General features: G+C 48.5%; 2 protein-coding genes across 5 annotated transcripts in view; one reads left to right on the forward strand and one right to left on the reverse strand.

Moving 5' to 3' along the window:
* Positions 1–1,915: 1,915 nt before the first annotated feature.
* NCDN (neurochondrin) lies at positions 1,916–10,422 on the reverse strand. Of its 4 annotated transcripts, XM_081085716.1 has the most exons (8): positions 10,315–10,400; positions 9,670–9,918; positions 8,932–9,072; positions 6,868–7,836; positions 5,899–6,140; positions 5,163–5,387; positions 4,654–4,796; positions 1,916–3,421 (listed from the first exon to the last, which is right to left on the reverse strand). In XM_081085716.1, the coding sequence occupies exons 3-8, from the start codon at positions 9,052–9,054 to the stop codon at positions 2,985–2,987; spliced, it is 2,139 nt and encodes a 712-aa protein (XP_080941842.1). In that variant the 5' UTR covers positions 9,055–9,072; positions 9,670–9,918; positions 10,315–10,400; the 3' UTR covers positions 1,916–2,984. The 4 variants fall into 4 exon arrangements, with proteins under 4 accessions (XP_080941842.1, XP_080941841.1, XP_080941843.1 ...); XM_081085715.1 differs by lacking the exon at positions 9,670–9,918 and having other exon boundaries at positions 9,970–10,422; XM_081085717.1 differs by lacking the exon at positions 9,670–9,918 and having other exon boundaries at positions 10,315–10,416.
* Positions 10,423–10,586: 164 nt separating this feature from the next.
* Positions 10,587–20,486, forward strand: part of KIAA0319L (KIAA0319 like) — a 114,648-nt gene continuing 104,748 nt past the window's right edge. Inside the window, exons 1-2 of the mRNA XM_081086305.1 lie at positions 10,587–10,652; positions 13,917–14,086. Of these exons, the coding sequence (XP_080942431.1) occupies positions 13,945–14,086 (142 nt within the window). The 5' untranslated portion in view covers positions 10,587–10,652; positions 13,917–13,944. The remainder of the gene's footprint in view (positions 10,653–13,916; positions 14,087–20,486) is intronic.

Raw genomic sequence — 20,486 nt, forward strand, 5'->3', positions numbered from 1 at the left:
TTGCATTGGGGCTCTTCTCTTTGAAGTTCCCCAGATGATCTCAATCACTCCCATGACTTTAAGGACCCTCTACAACAACTTACAAATCTGTTGCTCATCCAGACCTGTCTCAACTCCAGAGCTCAGAAAGCAACTGCCCCCTGGATATTCCACAACTAGCACAAATGCACCCTTTACATTTAGAGCTTATGTTTTGTACCATCCTGTTTCCTGGTGTTCCTCATGGCCTTATCCACTCAGTGGCCTAGATCAAGAACCTGGAAGTCATCCTTGGCTCTTCATCCATCTTCACTTCCAATTAATCACCACGCCCTATTAAATAACTCCTACCTATATTTTCTCCATCCTCACTGCAACCGGCTTAGTTCAGACTTACTACCTCCTCTCAAGCTCTGTGCTTCAGTTGTCCCCCTTACAGCCAAAATCATCTTGCTTAAATGCAAACTGGATCACATTCAATGAGCTCGAAAGTCTGCAGCCTCAGCATGATCCCACATCTAAGCTTCTTAGCACAGCACAGCAGGACTTAAGATCTGGTTCATGTCCACGCATCTTCCACACTCCCACTCACTCTCCACTAGAGCATTAATGACCTACTTGCAGTTCCCAAGCTTATATGCCTTACCTGCTGTTCCTCTGCTTGTCTACCTGGCAAGCCCCACTCATCCTCAGGTCTCAGAGCAAATACTTTTCCTGGATTTATTCAGCCAGGCCAAGGGGCTCTCAGGCTCCAGCCACACTTTGTTCAAACCCCCATAGGAGCAACTGTTTATACCTTTAGGAACTGTTTGTTGCCTTGTCTGTTTGCACTCTAGATTTTAAGCTGCTTGAGGGCAGGGTTTTTCTTTTCATATTTTTCAGATTTCAGGGAATCCATGCTAAGAACATGACTTTCTGTATATCCAATAAGTAAATAAATATCCCTGTCTATGCATAGCCAACCATAAGGAGGCATTTAGGACATACTTAGAGAATGCTAGATTAAGGGCCTATGGACAAGAGTCTGCAGAGAGTGTGGGCCCTAGGCTGGGCTAGCTCCAATCTGATGGCTTTGGCTCAGGCCTGGTGAGGCAGTGGGTGGTCTGCTCATCTCCTGCTGAAGTCTCAGGCCCTTCCTCTTTTCACTTGCATAGAACAGAGGTGAATAGCTGGTTACTTGAAAGCCACATTTGGCCTGTAGATGTGTGTTGGGGTAGTAGTGATTGAATTTTAAAAATTATCAACATTTGAAAGTCAGATTCCATATAAAGATGAGGATTTCTGAAATCTCTTTAATTGGAGGATGTGGCCCTGGCCAGCTTGACTCAGTGGTTAGAGTGTCCACTGTCAGACTGAAGGGTTGCAGGTCTGATTCCCAGTCAAGGGCATGTACCTCAGTTGTAGGTTTGATCCCTGGCCTGTCAGGCACATTCAGGAGGCAACTGATTGATGTGACTCTCTCACATTAATGTTTCTCTCTCTCCCCGCCATCTACTCTCTCTAAAAATCAATGAAAAAAATATCTCAGGTAAGGATTAAAAAAAAATTAGAGAATGTGGCATTGCCACTTGGCAACAACCTGCTTACATGGAGGGCAGCATTTCATTTGTACAGGTCACCAGGACCACCACTAGACCTGCTCACATCAACTCGAGTTTGCAACCTTACACTAGCAATGAAGGGTGTGGGCTAAGTCAGATGGCCTGCATGAAGTCCTGGCTCTGGCACTTAGTAGCTGTAACTTGAGCAAATCACCTACCTATGCCTAAGTTTCTTCACCTGTAAAATCAGGGCAATGCCTGCTTCATAGGGTTCTTGGGTGGGCTGATAACACTTGTGAAGTATGCTCAGTAGGGCTTGTGTTCAGCAAATGGTAGTTGTGATCTGCTGGGACCTGAGAGAGAGAAGATGCAGGATAAACCACAAAGGAGCCATCTTGTCACCAATGAACATTTATTGTGTCCACATGTGCACAGCTTTGAACTTGGCGATCACAGAACGCACCGGGGATAGGGGGGTGCGGGAAGGAGGGAAGCAAGGAATCAGGTGTGTGTGTTGGGGTCCCCTTGGGTTCCTAAGAATGGTAGTCCCTGCTGGAGCCGCCAGTCGCGTCTCTCTGCAGAAAGGAGTCATAAGCAGGGGTGGGATTTAAAGCCAGGCACCACGATGGCGATGGGGTGCAATCACTAGGGAAACATGCGGTTTCTGGGGAAGTGTCCCTCCCAGCCAGGCCACACGGCACCAGTGGGACAGAAATCAGATGCTCAGGTGTCCAAGCAGATAAGGACAAGCAAAATAAATAACCCCCCAACCCTCATCATCACTCTGCTGCAACATGACGCAAAAGCTTAGAGACCAGGACCCAAGAGCTTCTGGGTCCCCTCAAGGAAGCTCAGGTGGAAGGTTTGCCCCCTCCAGGCCTGTCTGCCCAGGCTTCCTTAGGCGGATGGGGCATTTCAGACCCTGGGTCACTTAAGTTGATAGGAAGAACTGCAATGTCAATGGCCTGAACCTGCTCTCTGCCCAGCAGGGCCAAGGGCAAGAAGAAAACGGCCAATTTAAAGGATATGGACCTGGGAGGCCAGAGGGGCACCACAGCTTAGGGGAGCCCACACCCTGGCCGGCAGGGCATATGGGTTGAAGCAGCCAGCTCCTGCCAGCCCTGACACACCCTGGGGCCTCCCTCCTATGGGGGAGCCAGACATTGGGCACAATGATACCTAGTGCTCCCTCCCTGGGAGCTACTCCAATCTTCCCCGTCCTGGCGGGGACAGCCACGTTGATTTCCAAGACAACCCCTGCCCCTGAGCGGCCCCAGGGGGCGGGACGCAGTTCCTTACACTTGAAGGGTGGGCACCATGCCCTTGCCCTTGAAAAAGCCAGAAAGCTGGGGTGTTTGGGGGGGGAGTTTGGGAAGGGGATTCCAGTTTGGGGGCTTCAGGGAAGAGGCCTCCTCCCACCTTCCCTCACTGCCCACCCCCAGGTCTGTCCCCAGTGGAAACCCCTCATGGCTCTGACAGGCATTGCTCCAGGGCAGCCATGCGGTAGTGGCTGGCCGTCTCCTCACCCGCCTGCAGCCTCATGGCCTCCCGGCACAGCCGGTTGGCCCGTGCCAACTCCACCAGGACACCCTGATAGGCGGCAACCATCTCAGGCTTGACGGAGGTGGGGCTAACGCTGCCGAGCAGCTGGAGCAGCTCCTGTGGCCAGCGGGAGCGCAGGGCAGCAGGGGCCAGCCAGGGCAGCAGTGGCACACAGCCAGTGAAGGCCTGCATGCCCAGGAACCAGAGCTCCTGCAGATCAGCCCAGATGCCCTCATAGTCAGGGGACAGGGCCAGCACTGCCTGGTCTGAGCCAGGTGTGGCCCGCGCCACGTGGGACTGGGATAGAAAGAGGATGGCGGCCGCGAAGAAACCTCTGGATGCTGGTGTTCCCTGAAGAGCTGGAAGGCAAGGAGTGGGGGCATTAACCAGAGGGGCCAGCTGCTTTGCCAGACCCTTACTTTCCCTTTCTATGTGGGCACTCGGGGAGCAAAGCATAGCCTGGAATGAGCCTTCCTGGGTTCAAGCCCCACCTTTGATTTCACTGTGTGACCTTGTGAATTACTTTTCTGGGTCTTGTTTCTTCACTTGTAAAATGGGACCTACAGTAGTACTATAATCTTAAATATCTGCTGTGAGAATTAAATGTAATAATCTTGGTGCACTCAACCTCATGGTCATATAGCCTGAGTAATGACAAGAGCCCTGCTGGGCTGGGCCTAGGGCTCCTCAACAGGCTGAGGAAGTTGCACCAATTTGATTCTTAGGCCAGAAGAGGGCGCCAAAGGGGACCGGGAGCTCGTGACCTAGCTTTGCTTACCTGCTGGGCTGGGGGTCACCCCTGCACTGCAGTCTCTCTCCCAGAGGCTGTTAGTCTAACCTGGTGGCATTTGTGGGTGAACCAGCATTGGGGCTCTGCTCAGGGCCTGTGGTGGTGATGCCTGGGACTGAGGGAATTCGGGGCTAGAGAGCAGGGGGGCTCCTTGTCCTATTGCTGGGTACCCCCTTGGGATCCTTATAGGGAACAGAGGCAGCTGAGGGTACAGGCTCAGTACACCCTGTTTCCAGGCATCTGCTCAGCTCTTCCAACCTGACAGATGGGGCACAGGGAACAGGCAGGGACAGAGGGACCTAAGCAGACACCCACAGCCAAAGTGGGAGACACAAAGGGCTGGCAGGGGCTGGAGGGGCTGCCCCTCCCCCTGCACACAGCCAGAGTAAAGCTGGGTTGAGGAGAGGGAATGTGCAGAGGAGCACCAAGCACTGAAGCTTGTCACAAGGGAGGTGAGGTGCCAAGCAGAGAAAAACCTCAATGGAGAGAAGTCAGGTTTCTGACTCAAGGCTGGGGGTGGCTCCACCTTGAAAACACTGGATTCAGATTCCCTGGGCTGCTGGATTTTCTGAGTAGGCCTGTACTTACACCCACCAGAGCTTGCCTTAAAAGTCTTCAGAAGGAAGAGAATATGATCATTTTGCAAAGGGTAGGGTGGGGTTGGGGATGGAGACATAGAGAGTTCCTCTGGATTGGAAAATTCTGTAAAACCATTTTCTGAAAATGGTGACATGTCCAGTGGCCAGCAGGTCCACCTAGCCGTCTGCCTCCATCCATTAGGACTGGGTCCCCAGGACTTACCTGGAGAGGTGCTAAGGAGCCGGGCCATGAGGAGGCCCAGGGTGGCCACGTTGGCAGCGAGAAGCAGCCTCCCCTGCTGCTGCACTAGTGCAGGTAACGATGTCATCAGGGTGTTCATAAGAGAAGTGAAGCAGGCATCTCGCCTGGGAAGAAAGGGCAGTAAAGATGGGGGGCAGGGGAGAGTTGATAGAGTCAGACCAAACCCTGGGAAAGCTTGGGATCCTGGGGTCCCAGCTTCACCAGGCCAGGATTTGGCAAAAAAATTAGGCAGCAGGTTGGAGTTAATTTGGGCTCCATTCATGGCATCTGGGTTATGATTAGAATGGGCAGATGTGCCCAGAGGGATTCCAGAGATGCCACATCATTGTATGGGGTGATTCAGTGTATTGAGACCCTTTCATGCTAACACTAACAGGAACACATGGTCCCAGGGAAGCAAAGTAGATGGAAGTTTGGGCAAGTTTGAGCCGTAGCCTCCTTGCTTCCTCTGACCTCCTCCCCAGCCTCACTTGATCAATCCTGGTGCAGTGACCACGAGGTTGAGGAAGATGTGGCAGCAGGTCTGCAGGCCGATCTCCACGCTGTCGGGCAGCACTGAGGTGTCATGGCCGGGGGATGTGAGTTCCCACTGCTGCAGGAAATACTTGCACAGAAGCGAGGGTGCCCCCTCCTTGATCAGGATCTCCCGTGGCCCATCTTCAACGGTCAGGTGACACCAGCCGGGCAGAAGGAGCCTGGGGGTATGGAAGGGACAGATGCGTGAGGAGTGGGGAGAGATTCCCTTTTTGGGGGCACCCCACTTAAGAGAAATGGAAGTAGGGGAGGAGGACACATCCTCATAGGTATCGCAGAAAAAGTACAAGCTTTGGAGATGCACAGGCCTAGGCTCAGACTTGGGCTCTGCCACATGGTGTGAGTGTGTGACTTTAACCTCCTTAAGTCTCACTTTTCTCATCCTGAAGATGCAGATGAGACAGATGTCACAGATTTGCTCTGTGGATGTAATGAGATCATTTTGGTAACGGGTATAGAAAAATGTCTGGCATGATATTCAATAAGCATGAGTTCTCTCCTAATAGAGCAATCTGGGTTGACAAGTGAGACCTGGCAGTCCAGGAGTCCTGTGGGAACAAGCCTTCTCAGACAAACAGAGACAATCCTCAGAGCAATCTCCAGTCAGGAAGTTATGACTGGAGACTTTTCTTTAAAACAGTCTGGCTGGACAAACTGCAACTACAAACTCACCGGAGAGCATCCCCTGGCCAGGTGGGCCCTGGAGTGGTGGGGGAGATGGCCAGGTTGGCCACCTGCTGAGAGAGGTCATTGGCTTCCTCAGCCTCCTCATAGAGGGTCTTGGCATAGCGAACGAGGAAGGGCAGCAGTTGGCAGACCTCCTTGCGCAGGGATGAGGTCTCCTCGGCCAGCCAGGCACCCAGGATCCGCACCGAAGCAAACACAAAGGGCTCCTTCTGCTTCTCCGGCCCCACCTGTAGCCACAGGACCCCCTTGAGATGGAGCAGGATCCCTGCCTGGACAGCATGCCAGCCAGCTTTGCAGTAACAACTAGAAGGGAATTCTAGCCTGGGCCATCTAAGGCAGGCCCTCAATGCATGTCTGCCAACTGGACTATAGATGTCATGCCCTTGTACTTGCTGGGACTCAACTAGTATTCCCCTTGTCCTGCCACCTCTAAAGTATTTCAGGGCTAGAAGGAAACTTGGAGGTCCAGAGCTAAGTAAACACTGCCTCTACAGAAGCTCTGAGCCGGGCGGAGTTAGCTGAACTTCTACAGAGAGCAGGAACCAGGCAGCCTCGCTCCTTTTCCCTACAGGGTTTCAAGTTTGTATGTGCATGTGTGTAAAACAATGCTACGGATTGAGCAGAACAGACTGCTTTAATTGTGTGTGTGTGTGTGTGTGTGTGTGTACCGGGGAGAGAGTTGTGAGTGGGAGGTTACTGTGTTATGTGCGTGTGTGTGTACTGTGATGTGAGTGCACATATGGTGTGTGGTATGGTGCTTGTGTGGGGGCACAAGGAGGGAGAGAGAGGAAGGCTCGGTCACACACTCCATCCAGGAGTGATGCAGGATCAGCCCTCGGTAAGAGCATCTTCACTGTCTCCCCATTACATGGAGGGGCAGGAGTTTTACTTTCCCCTTCCCCATGCCTACTGGCTCCCCCCACAGTGCACCCTCTGGGGTCACTGCACCCTCACCTGCTGCAGGTAGTGGATGACGGCCCCGATGGCCTCCTTCATGATGCTCACAAGCTGCACCTTCTGTGGCTCCTTAAGCAGTGACTGCTCACAGCGGGTGCATTCCTGGATCCCCAACTCCATGAGGGCATAGCAGGCAGTCACCACATCCTCTTTTACCTCTGTGCCTGTCTCCTCCAGTGCCAGCCGTACCTCCACACATGCCAGATTCACCAGCAGGGCCAGGAACTTGCTCCCGGAGCTGCCCGCCGGGATCCAAGTGGAGCCACAGGCGTGCGCCAGACGGGCTGCCAGCTTCAGTGCAGGGTTGCGCTGCCAGGAGCTCAGCTTGCTGCCGAGGATACGTGCCAGCCCGGCCTGCAGATCCCGGAGGCATTCAGAGGGCACGGTTGTCGGGGGCAGAAAGAGAGGCAGCAGTTGGCAGAGCTCAAACTTGCTGGCATCTTCGGCTTTCTGGAAATCTTCACTGAGGCCCCGCAACACCGCCAGCAGGTCGGGCTCCGCCTCCTTCCAGCACTGTGTCTCAGCAGCAGCCAGCAGCCCCACCAGAAGTGCCAGGGCTTGGTCAAAGCCATAGCCATGCCCCAGGTATGCCTGACACAGGGCAGACACGGTGCCACCAGCAATGAGGTGCCGGGGCCCACGGGGTGTACCTGCCACAGCTGTCAGGCATTGGTAGGTGTCATCGATCATGGAACGGCGGGCAGCATCATCAGGGTCCCCCCTAGCTGTGAGGAAGGTGCCAAGGATGGGGATCTTGTTTAGGACCTGGGGATGGGCAGCCAGTTCAGGATCACTGCAAAAGCAGGCCAGCAGGGCCACACCCAGGGCTCGGAGAACGTGGTCAGGGCAGCCATCCGGTGCCTCCTTGGTGGTCAGGAGACGATTGGGGAAGGTGAAGCCCACGGCATCAAAAATCCGCCGCCGAGTTTTGGCATCGATGTCACCTGCTTTGACTGCCTTGGTCACCTGAAGGGGGAGTATGTGCGATCAGCAGGATGAACGAGGTGGCAAAGACTGTCCCCTTGTACCCTGGGGTGTTGACTCTAGCAGGATTAGGTTAAGTAATGGGACTCACTCTGGGATCAGGAAGCCTCCCAGAGATCATTTCATCCAGCTCCTTCCTTCTCCCTGGAGGCAGATAGGTGTGACTTCTAGGATCCCTCATCTATGATTATCTCCGTGGAAGGGAGGTCCAGGCCTCCTCAACTAACCGTTCTTCCATTTCATCACCTGGTCAGTTAGGAAGTTCTTCCTGATGTCTAATCTAGATGCGTACAACCTGAGTTGGAAGGGGCTTAGAACTCAGTATTTAAGATCCTCCAAGGATTTAGAGTCCCTTGCTAATTGCTCCCTCCAGCGAAGTCTCTGATCCATTCCCGCCACATTCTCAGGGGAAATGGCTCCTGTGTCTCGCCACTCTGCCTGTCAAAACATTTCCCCTTACATTTCACCTAAACACCTCCTCTGCTGCAGTGTGAGCCCTTGACTCCAGAGCCTTCTCCTTGTTGCCATGGCAAACAAGCAGCGGGCTGTACTCCCTCCTCTCTTCACCCCCCACACACCAACCCCCCTCTTCCCAGCACTGCAGCTTCTGCTCTGCTGTCCTCAGCTTGGGTTTCTCCAACAGGGTTAAGCCCAGAGCCAGTTCCCTTATCCTCAACCCCCCTACTGCCATCCTGGCCATCCCCTTGGGACCCCTTCCCGGTCACTTCCAGTCCTGCTATTCTTCCCACCCCCAGAACAACCATCCCCAGCCCTCAAGTACTCTGCACTTGTTACTACCTGCTGCTGTTACCCTATGAGTCAGCTCCCATCTGCTCTGGGACACCCCAGAGAGCAGACCCAGGCAGCCTCCTCCAAAGCTCCTAGGGCCACAAGCATTATTCACCCCCATTCTCCCCTTTGCCCCTCTATTCAGTCCCAAGAGGCATCTTGAGTCTACTTTGGTGACTCCAGGGTTGCCAGCACCACCTATATATCCTTGGGGATTTGCTGACCCCATTCCTAGGGGGCCCAACCACCCAGCCCTTCCCACCTCCCCATTTTCAGTTAGCTCCTTACTAGCAGCAGGGCTGCAAACTGCTCGCTGTCATTCTTGGCCTCACGGAGGGCTCCTAGGTAGCGCTCCAGGGTGGGGTTTCGGCCCTCTGCCTGGTTCAGAGCTGGCTCACAATCCGAGGCCATGATGCCCGTCTTGCCCAACTGTGAACACAAGAGGGACTGAGCATCCCTCTGCAGAGGAGGGGCGGGGGCGGGGGCGGGGGCAGGGGTGGGAGTGGAAGATGGAAGGAGGGATTAGCACAGAGGGAGGGATGGGCTCCTCAGGAGTGACCTCCCTTTAAGGGGCTGGACCTGCAAATCTTTAGGGATGAAGGGACCCTGGTCCAAGGTCACCTCCAGAAAGCGGGAATGAAAGGGCCATGCATCCTGCTGCTCAGCTGGACAGCTCTCCTCACCAACCTCCTGGGAGTGGGAGGGGGCTGGCCGCCCAGTCCAGGGCTCCCCTGGCACCAGCAGCCTAGTTTTATCTCCCTCCACTAAGCCACACAGGGAGGGAGTGGTGAGGACAGACAGGTAGGAATGGAGACATAGAAGGGTGAAGTTCGATTATCCGTACTCAGACTGACATGAGGGAAAAGGGCATCCTAGGTTTCCTTTCCCCTCCCTTCTTCAGAGAAGGCAGGACACAAGCCTCCGCTGAATGAGGATGCAGGGCGCAGAGTAGGGGAGGCTTGGAGGCCCCTCTGGGGACCCCACCCCTCCAGCCAGGGCTCTCGGTCGCCCCCGCAGGCTCCTTGCCTCCTCTCCTTTCCCTCCCTCGGGTGGCAGCGGCGGCGGCGGCAGCGGCAGCGGCAGCGGCAGCAGCAGCAGCAGCAGCAGCAGCAGCAGCAGCAGCAGCAGCAGAATTAACCCCTTGCTCTCCCTCTCCTCGCCCTCCCCGCCTCGCTACCAGCCTGTGGGTGCCGGCAGGGGCTGGAGAAGCAAGAAAGGGTCCCGGGTGGCTCCCAGGACAACGGAGAATCCAAAAGCCGGATAATCGAAGAGGGGCTGCAGAGATGGGGGGATGAGAAGGGGAGAGGGGTTCCTGGCAGTCACCACCTGTCCGGCCGCGGCCAGGTCACAACACGACATTGATGAAGTCACGACAGGGCGGCGATGAGATCACACTTCACGATGGTGCGGTGATGTCACGGAGAGATCACGGCAATATCACAAGGGACAGCCTCCAAAGATGAGAGGGCAAATTAAAAAAAAAAAAAAGGAAAAAAGCTATCTATTGAAAAGAGCTGTGACAAAATGGAGTCTCGACAGGGCACGAAGATGTCGCGATATGGCGCGATGGAGTCACGATAGGGTCTCCGGGGTGTGTCGGCGTCGATCAGCGCCGGCTCGGAGAGGCCCCGGCTGGGAGGCAGGGGAGGGCCTGAAGGGGGCTGAGCTCACCAGGCTGCGGCCCCGAGCGGCGAAGTCCTCTCCGAGCGAGCGCGATGCTCCGGGAGCCTGGGGCCGCTGCTCACACCGCGTTGCCCACTCCCAGCTCCCGGCGGCTGTAGCTCCGCCCCCACCCCCGCAGCGCTCTCGACCAATCAGAGGCGGCTTCACTCCGGGCGCTGACCAATAGCACGGAGGGGCGCTAAGCCGTCGAAGGTGCTGCCGCTGCCGCCATCTTGCTTGTGGGTATTGCCCGAGTCCGGGGCCCGGGCGCGCGCAGGGCAGGCGGAGGTGCAGACCGCCTCTGGAGTGCGGGAGGCGACGGCCGGGAGGCTCTGGTTCCTCAGCCCGTAGGTAGTTCTGCCTCCCAGCCCTGCCCCTCCTCCCGTCGGTCTCGCGGCTGGAGTTGAGTTTCCTTGGGGGGCGGGGGGTAGGGCGGGAGGGCTAGCTAAGCTTGAAGAGTGTATTTCCGGGTTGCGCCCGGAGGTGGGAGGAGGCGGCGTTTCCGGCCGCCGTCGCTGTCCGGCAAGGCTGAGGCGAGAGGGAGCTGCTGGGTGGGAACCCCGTGCTACCTTCTTCCTCTTCCTCCCACTCCGGGTGAGGGGAGCGGAGGTGGGGTCCCGACCCCATGGACCCGGAGGCGGCGGAGGCGCCCGATAGCCGGGGCCCCGCTGTGAGGCCCTGAGCCCTGGTAGGTGGCCCGAGGCGGCCGACTGCCCGGCCGAGGACCACGAGCTCAGGGGAGGGGCAGGCGGAACGGGCTATTTCTGGGGTGCGCTGCGGGGTGATGGGACCCGGAGGTGGCGCTTCTGGCCCGGCTAGGACTGCCAGCTGCTTCTGGCGTGATGGGTGCGGAGGTCGGGTCCCAGGCTGCACTCCTCTTCTCAGGCCGGGCCTGGCAGCTCCCTCCACCCCTGAAGGACAGACCGGCTCGGGGCGCCGCGGTCTCAGCCCCTCGGCTTCTGCAGCCTCGCCCTTAGCTGCTGTCTCAGGTGTTTGGCGTTTGCACCTGGATAGAAAGTTGATGCAGATTAAGGAGGGCGGGGCTGAGCACGACGTGTAAATTACTCTGCGGAAACCTGCCTTTTCCAAGACTTGGACAATTCTGCCCCACGGAGGGGTCCCGTGGGGGCTTGCGGGGAGCACAAAGGTGGCATGAAGGAAATCAAAAGAGAACCAGGCAGGATTCCAGGCAAGCTTTGCCTTCTCTCACCTCATGGTGGTTGTGCCCAACGGACAGTAGATGCAGCAGGTGAAGAGAATTAGCTGACTCGTGTGCTTTCTTATATGATTAACAGGCTGGAAGCTAGGAACAAATTGGATAGACGACCCTCCCCCCCACCCCCCCAGAACAATCTGTTCATTTCCCCAGCTATTTGGAAAACAATGTCTGCAAATATAAGCAAAGCTATTTATTCATGACAGTCTGTTCTGTAACTTTCTCAAATATCTGAGACTTTTTTTTTTTTTAAAGGGAGCTTTATTCTTGATTACTCACACCAACTGAATAGGCTGTTCAAACATATCTTATCGCTGTGTACATAAATGGAGTTCCACGTATGTAGCTGACAGACTGAACTAGGATACATTCCCCATCAACCTGAAGTATTAAGTAAACATTACCCCCTGCTCTGTCTGAACAGCTGCTGCAACAGAGAGTGCTTTTATTTCGGGTGTACTTGTAACGCCCCAAATGCCAGAACTGTTACAGGCTTTTCTGGAGTTTCATTTGTCAAGTATTGTGGGGGTGTGCGTTGTCTTCCTGGGCTGTTACCGTTGCCTCTGTAACCAGCCATTTGGATCTTGGTGATGTGTTATTCCTGCCCCGGTCAGCAAGCCTTTTTGTGCCCTTTGGCAGTTGTAGGTTTCATAGGAGTGACTGGGTGGGAGTTCATAGCATAGCTCTGCCTCTCTCTTATGCATGATTTGTAAGACATTGTGCTTCTAATCAGCTTGCTAATTCAGTAGTGTTTATTACTCCCATTTTCAAAACCTATTCATTTAATGCTTCTATCGCCCACCTGTCACGCTATTATTGATAACAGGTGCTGAGTCACCTTGAGTTTAAAATCCTTTTGTGGAAGACAAAGATACATCCTCCCTCCCTCCCTCTCTCCCTCTCTCCCTCTCTCCCATTACATCTTAGGAGGCTAGAGAAGTTGCTGGATATACTGGTACTTTCTAACTTAGGCTCCGTTTATTAATCTCTTGAGCATGTGTCTGGTGCACACACCTTTCTGCCCCCTTTCCCCTAGCACAATTACAAAACATCTAAAAACAGGAATGGATGGAAGTGAATGAGAAAGATGAAGTCCTTTGTATGCTTAAGGCTCAGTGAGAGCCTTTTCTTGGTTGGGCTGTATCTTTTGTAGCCGTGTGTGTGTGTGTGTGTGTGTGTGTGTGTGTGTGTGTGTGTTTGTGTTTCCTGATATTAGTATTCATATCCCACCCATGCAATGCCATTCTCCCTGTATGTTGGCTGGCAACGGGGGTTGTCAGTCTGTGCCATTTGCCAGATGTAGATGACAGGTGCACATTTAAGATAGATGCTTCTTTTAAAAAATTGATCTAAGAGAGGTGACTCAGGCCAAACCCTAACACTAACAGAAAGGAAAGGAGGGAATTAGAGGGAAGGAGGGGGAGAGGGAGAGGAACATCAATATAAGAGAGAAACATTTTACAGTTGCCTCCCACACATGCCCCGACTGGGGATCAAACCTGAATCCTGGGTATGTGCCCTGACCAGGAATCAAACACCAACTTCTGGTGTAGGGGGTGACTCTCTAACCAGCTGAGCTATATAGGCCAGGGCTTGGACAGAAAGTTTTTGAATGGCTTTTCAGAATTTGATCAACTCTAATAATGTTGCCAGGATTTATATAATTATATGATATAGGGAAGTTGTATAAGACAGAAGAAATTGATGGAAAATTATGTTTTCCTCCTGAAAGGGACATAAATCAAATAGCCCCTAGATTCTAGAGTAGCCAGCAGAATATCTAGTACACAGTAGGGGCTCGGTAAATATTTGTTGAATGTATGAATTCAAGTCAGGAATTGCAAATGATTCTAAGGGTCAGGGAGGTGACATTGAAGTATAAATTGGATAAAATTTTAAGATAATAGTCGTGGGGCAGTAGCAAATTGAAAAGTATATGCCCTGCCTAAAGACCATCACATGAAATTTAAAAAACAAAAACATGGCTACATAAAACCTTCAGGTCCAACCTCATCTTTTCATAGATAAGAAAGTGTATTGGTCAGAGCCACAAAGCTGTTAGCAGAACTGGTACTGAAACTCAGATCTTTTTTTCAGGCTGGTATTCTTTCCATTCTTCCACTTAGATGATTTACTGTTAGACTAGAAAATAATGGAATACAAGGTGTTTCCATTTTACAGTAGATTCATTTCACATCCCTTGCTATGTTTTTATCCTGATAATTATAGGCTATGTCAAAGCTTAGGTTTAAAATTTATGGGCAGAAATGAGCAGTGAAAGACAAACTTGAAATTTGTCTTCCCCCTAATTTATCATGTTCTCTAGCACGCCACATTTCTAGGAATCAATTATTAATTACTTGGCATATTATTTCTTCTCTTTCTCTCTTTCTAGTGGACTGGTTCTGCCTATCTGTAAGGCAATGGAGAAGAAGCTGGGAATCAAGCCAAGTTCTGCTTCCTGGATTTTATCAGGATTTTGTTGGCAGACATCTGTGAAGTGGTTGAGAAGCCTGCATCTGTTTTATATTTGCTTCTGCTTCAGTGTGCTGTGGCTGTCAACAGGTACCATTTTCTTTATAGATTTATTAAGGTTTTTTTTTTTTTTAAATATATTTTATTGATTTTTTACAGAGAGAAGAAGGGAGAGGGATAGAGAATTAGAAACATCGATGAGAGAGAAACATCGATCAGCTGCCTCCTGCACGCCCCCCACTGGGGATGTGCCCACAACCAAGGTACATGCCCTTGACCGGAATTGAACCTGGGACCCTTCAGTCCGCAGGCCAGCGCTCTATCCACTGAGCCAAACCGGTTCAGCATAAGGTTTCTAAAAAAGGGCATTTCGTGTGAGTCCTTCAGTTCATTTTAAAGACTATATAGGGAAGTTGGTAAAACAGAAGGAGGCAGAAAAGCAGTGTGCTAATTGACAGAAACAGACTATTGGTGGGCACTTAGTTGGAATTATTTGTTTTGTTTTGGTACTAACAATTAAATTGGTTTTTTTTCTCATATGAAGGAATTGGCATAGTCATTTGGAGATTTGCTGATGTGTAATGAAAAGAGAAAAGTTTCAAAGTTGGACAGACCTGGCAGCTGGACTTGGAGCTGGATATTTCCATTTAATAATAATAAAACTTTGAGCAAATTACCTGTTGTCCTTAAAGGAAGGCAAGACCTACCTCATTTGATTTGAGAGATAACATAATTAAATAGTATAGTACAGCGTCTGAACATAGTGTTTAGTAAATGATACTTTGCTTCCTTTCCTAAAAGAATCAATGTTACAGGGAGAATGTGTTCCTTGCTTTTCCCATAGAAAGGGGTTATGCTGATAGATTTCATAAAGTATGTTTTCCTTCTAGAGATTATTTCACCAGTTTAGAGCCTCTTGCCAGAAAAGAGTGCCAAGAAGGCTAGATTTCAAAGGATATCCTTTTTTTCCTTCCCTTCCCCTTCAGTTCATTTGTTGACATTGTTTCTTTTCAGAGTATGAAATGTGAGAAAATTGCAATTTGAGAAAGACTTCTGAGTATGCTGCCATTCTGAGCAGTGACCAGAAGAGGCTTCTGTTCTAGAGACCACTGTCTGGGATAACTAATCAGCCTTTTGGTCCTATAATTACAAAGGTTTCTATTGCTTTCCTAAAGGAATTGGTGGTCATGATTTTGAGACTCAAGTAATTGCTGTATTTAGCAATTTCAGTAACATCAACTTTGGGGTTTTTGTTGTCTTGCAGAGGTGGTTGATGATTGCATAATTATAGCACTGGAAATTGCAGTTGACAGAAAGCTGACCTAAATGTTTTTTACCTAGATGATGCTTTCCTGGGACAGCTATTTCAGGCTAACATTTTATGTAATATCATTTGAATTAAATAAGTTACTGATTTGGCACCATAAGAGTGGGAAAACCACGTTTTTTGGAATGCACCTACAGTATTCAAAACCCCTGGTTACAAACGTTACATATATTATCTCATTTAATTCTCAGGATAAACCTAAAACCAATAGTTTTATTCTCATTTTATAGATAAGGAAATTGAAGCAAAATGACTTGATTAGGATCACATAGCAAAAACATGATAGAGCCAGGATCCTAAACCCAGGTTTGTCCGCTCTAAAGCTCATGTTCTTTCTCGATGCTACTGTACCTCCTAACTACAGGTGATTTTTTGGAGGACCAAGACAATTTTTTTACCCTGAACCATGATATTTGAGGGATTCCAAGTACAGGGAAGGAAGAAGCATTTCCTAGTTTTTCTGTATTTGGGGGCTAATACTTCGTTAGATATAGTGCTGTGGGCTCCTTAGGTTAGTCTTCATATTTCTGAGCTGGGTGCTTAAAAGCAGCATGCTAGTGAGCAGATTGAGTATTGAGGTGCAAAGTTGGTATTGTTAGGAGTAGTTCTGGTGGGCATTAGATTGTACTACTTATGTTTTAGGAAAGTTTGGAGCTTTTACCATGAAAGAACCAAGAATCAGGTGTGTTCAAACTGAGTGAACATGCAAGCAACACATGACAGATTTGTTATATATTTTAATTTATCAGATCTTTTCTCATCATTTTTTTTTTAAAAACACAATATCCTAGTAGAAAAAAATGAATAAAAGACATAAACAGAGAGTAACATAAGAAATTAAAATGACTTATAAACATTTAAAAAAATGTTCATTCTCATTACTAACCAAAGAACCAAAGATTAAAATGACATAATTTTTAATCCATCATATTGATGAAAATGAATGAAAAATATCTAGTGCTGCTGAGGGGTTATGTAGTTGCCCTCATATTGTGCTTGGGAATTTGAATAGAGTTTTTTTGGCATAGATATCAAGATCTTCAAAAGGTTTATGTTCTTTGACTTAGTAATTCCCCTTCTAGGAATTTATCCCAAGGACACATTTAGAAGGAGAACATTCATCAACACTCACTTTTTCTATGTTGCAAAACATTGCTATAACTTCCCTACAATTGAAAGTTGTGCTTGTTGGGCAGTTGTATTCCCTGGCAATGGGAATGCAAGAACAAAGACACAAAAGTGTGAAACAGCCTGGTATATAGTGGAAACTCTACTAGTATAAGCAGTTTAGTGTTGCTGGTATATAAAGAGCAAAGCTGGAATGGCATCTCCTAAAGAGGTAGATGGTGGCCAGGTCATGAAGGATCTTGTATGCCATGCAAAGAAGCTTTGATTTTAATCTTTTTAGGTAGGTGGTCTACAAATTTTCTTGATTATGCACTCTAATCCATAGAAAAGTTGAGGATGTACCCAAATATGTGTTTGTTCATATGTCATAACAAGTATCATTGTACTGCCAAAAACAAAAATTTAAAGGGATCAACTAAAAAACATATAAATAGCACTAATATTTTCATACTCTAGTGATGTATCTTGTGCATCCCTGTAAGCAAACATTCTACTTTAGAGATCATTGCTTTAAGGAATTAGGAGCTATTGAAAAATTTAAGCAGAGGAATAATACTGGTAAATTTCTAGATCATTTTGCTGGGATATAGAAGAATGATAATAGTGAGGATTCAAGTAAGATGAAAAGGGGAGGGCCGAAACCGGTTTGGCTCAGTGGATAGAGCATCGGTCTGCGGACTGAGGGGTCCCGGGTTCGATTCCGGTCAGGGGCATGTGCGTGGGTTGTAGGCACATCCCCGGTGGGAGATGTGCAGGAGGCGGCTGATCGATGTTTCTCTCTCATCGATGTTTCTAACTCTCTATCTCTCTCCCTTCCTCTCTGTAAAAAATCAATAAAATATATTTTAAAAAAAAAAGATGATAGGGGAGGGATGTCAGGACTAGAGTAGGATATCTACTAGTATTAGGAAGTGAATGAAGTAATCCAGGAGAAAATTGATGAGGTTGTTTTTCAAGGAATTTCTCACTGAAGAGAGTAATTTCACTTAATATGAAGTAGTGCTAAATAGATGGGTAGAATTAGGAGTTCTTTAGTAAGAAATTAGAGGAGGATGTTCTTTTCAATTGAGATATAATTCCAGAACCTTTTTTTAAACCTCCCTCCCCTAAAAGAAACCCAGTACTAATTAGCAGCCACTTCCTATTCTTCCCTCTCCTTAGTTTCTGGAAACCACTAATCTATTTTCTGACTCTGGGTTTGCCTGTTCTGGATATTTCATATAAATGAATTCATACACTGTGTGATCTTTTCTGTCTGGCTTCTTTCACTTAGCCTGATGTTTTCAAGGTTCATTCATGTTGTAGCATGTATCAGTACTTCATCCCTTTTCATGGCTGAATAATATTCTATTGTATGGATATACCACATTCTGTTTATATACCCAGGAGTGAAATTGCTGGATCATATGGAAACTCTTTTAACTTTTTGTTTTCTATAGCAGCTGCACCATTTTACATTTACACCAGCAATATATAAGGGTTCCAGTTTCCCTCTGTCCCCACTAACACTTGTTATTGTGTTATTGTCTGTCTTTTTTATTATAGTACAGGATGTTACTGAAGTTTAGAAAAATCAGGGAGGGCTTCATGGAGGAAATAGAACTTGGCTTATGCATAATACATATCCAATTTGCAGATAGACAAACAGACAGAGTAAGAAAAAAGGATTGATAAAATAACCAGATGGGTACAAATCATTCTTTTGTTCACTTTTTTAAAGTTACATATTCGTTCAACAAATATTTATTGAGCTAGACATGTTCTTTGTGAGGAATCTCTAGCCAATTCCCTGACTTAGTCTTTCTTCCCAGTCAGTGAAGCTTTCTGAATGGGGATAGACCACATCTGCTGTCCCCATTCTCTCACCTCTGTCCTCCTCTGAATCTAGTGAGGTCTGGCTTCTGCCCAAATCTTGGTTTTTGCCAAGGTAACCAGTGACCTTCCTAGTTGGAGACCTTTAGTTTTTATTGTAGTTAACATCTCTGCTGCATTGCATACTTCTTTCTTGTGACTCTCCTTGGTTACCTTAAGTTACACCAGACTTTACTTTGTTCTCCTTCCTGCTGATGCATTAAACTTTCTAATTATCTTCCCTCACTTCCTTCTTAGTTTGTCCCTTAAATGTTTTGTTCTTTGTGGTTCTATTTCTACCCTTTTTTGTCTCACTCTTGTGTGCTCTGTCTGGGCAATCTAATTTTCCCCCATAATTATTATCTATGTGCCCACTACTCCCATATCTATAACTGTTCATTCACTTCTATCTGGGTTACAAACCATATAGCCACTTCTTTGTTATACATCTCCAATTGGATGTTTCAGCTACCTCTAACTTTTTTTTTTTTTAAGATTTTTATTTTTATTTTTGCTGATTTCAGAAAGGAAGGGAGAGGAAGATAGAAACATCAATGCTGAGAGAGAATCATTAATTGTCTGCCTCCTGCATGCCCCCTGCTGGGGATCAAGCCCTGTACCCAGGCATGTGCCCTGACTTGGAATTGAACAATGTGACCTCCTAGTTCATAGGTCAGTGTTCAGCCACTGAGCCACACCGACTGGGCACCTCTAACTTAATATATAAAAACTGAACCCATGATCTTTTAGCCCTCTTCCTCCTTTTTTAGGCCCTACAACCATGAAAAGATCACCTTCACTCATATTCTGAGGTAGAAATCCCTGAATCATTCTATAGTCCTTTCTCTCCTCCACATTCAAATCACTGTTTGAGGAGTACCATCTCACGTTTCCAGGCAGAGTGCTTCATCCCTCTGCATGTGCTGTTATCATTCTGCCTGATGTACTCTGATTCAGGTAAACATAAGCTCCTTTGTACTAGTAATGCTTTCCCTGGGTACCCTCAGTTGAACTGTTCTTTAATGTCTTCATAGAGTGTACATCTCTGCCACATTATACCGTGGGGTTTTAGACTTTTGAAGAGAGGTCTGAGTAGGTCTTACTCTGGAGTGTGACCTACTTTAAGGTGAAGCCTTCCTGGTGTTTGCTGATATACAGCGTTAATGTGATTTCTTTGCTCTTGCAGAACTGGAATTCCAAAATGCTTCTACCTCCTTCCCCCAGCTCTGCATGACTTCTGGTGATTCTGTTTCCCTCTCATCCCTGTACCATCTACATCTAATAAACCTCAGTGGTCTTGCCCTCTGCCTTTACATCCCACTCCTCAGCCTGGTAGTGGACCCTCCCAATGGACTTCTGGGGCCTTGCCCCCACTTTTCACAGCTCTTCTTCTTCATTGTCTTACCACTCAGATTCTAGGCAAACTCAGATTTCTGCTTCTTGGTCTCAGTGAAGCCCCTGCTTTGTTTGGGTTCCAGCTTTCTGTGCCCTGGTTGGGAAGTTTTCCCTAACAGAGAACGGGGCAGTTGTAGGGCTCACTTCAAGTGTCCCTTATTTTGAGAGTTATTGCCTTGCACTGCCTCTTATCTCCTGAAAACAGTTGTCTTGTATATTCTGTCCAGTTTTATAATAGGCTAGTAGCCCGGTGCACAAAATTCATGTACATTGAAAGGGAATTAATTAGAGGAATGTAATTTAGACTCACTATCTAATATCAATAATATGTGAGTGTGAGGCAATCCATGTTTCTGAAATTCAATGACATGAATTTTAGCTATTACTTTGCCAAATAAATGGAATTTACAGATATCATTTAAAAGAGCATTCAGCTTAATATTAAAAACTCTGGCTACCAAGTAAGGTCTGTTTTCAACTTTTTGCCAGCGTTGTAAATTGTTTGTAACATCTGCCTATTTGGGGTTGCATGTCATGGTTATGAATACATCGGGCTTGCCATACTTCGTTACAATTGCCATAACATCCTGATATCACTGCTGCATATTTCTGAGACTACCCTCAAAAGATGATGGAAGTATTATCATTTTACCAATCGGCACATTGTCATTTTCAGATCTAGATTTGAGATAATCCATCAAACCACTATATTTTTCAGCTCTCAACTTAGATTGGTTTGTTTTGATAAAATTTATCCGATTGGCCTCCATTTTTTAATATGAATCCATG

The sequence above is a fragment of the Myotis nattereri genome, assembly GCF_964212035.1.
Source record: "Myotis nattereri genome assembly, chromosome: 3".
NCBI classification, from domain to species: Eukaryota; Metazoa; Chordata; class Mammalia; order Chiroptera; family Vespertilionidae; genus Myotis; species Myotis nattereri.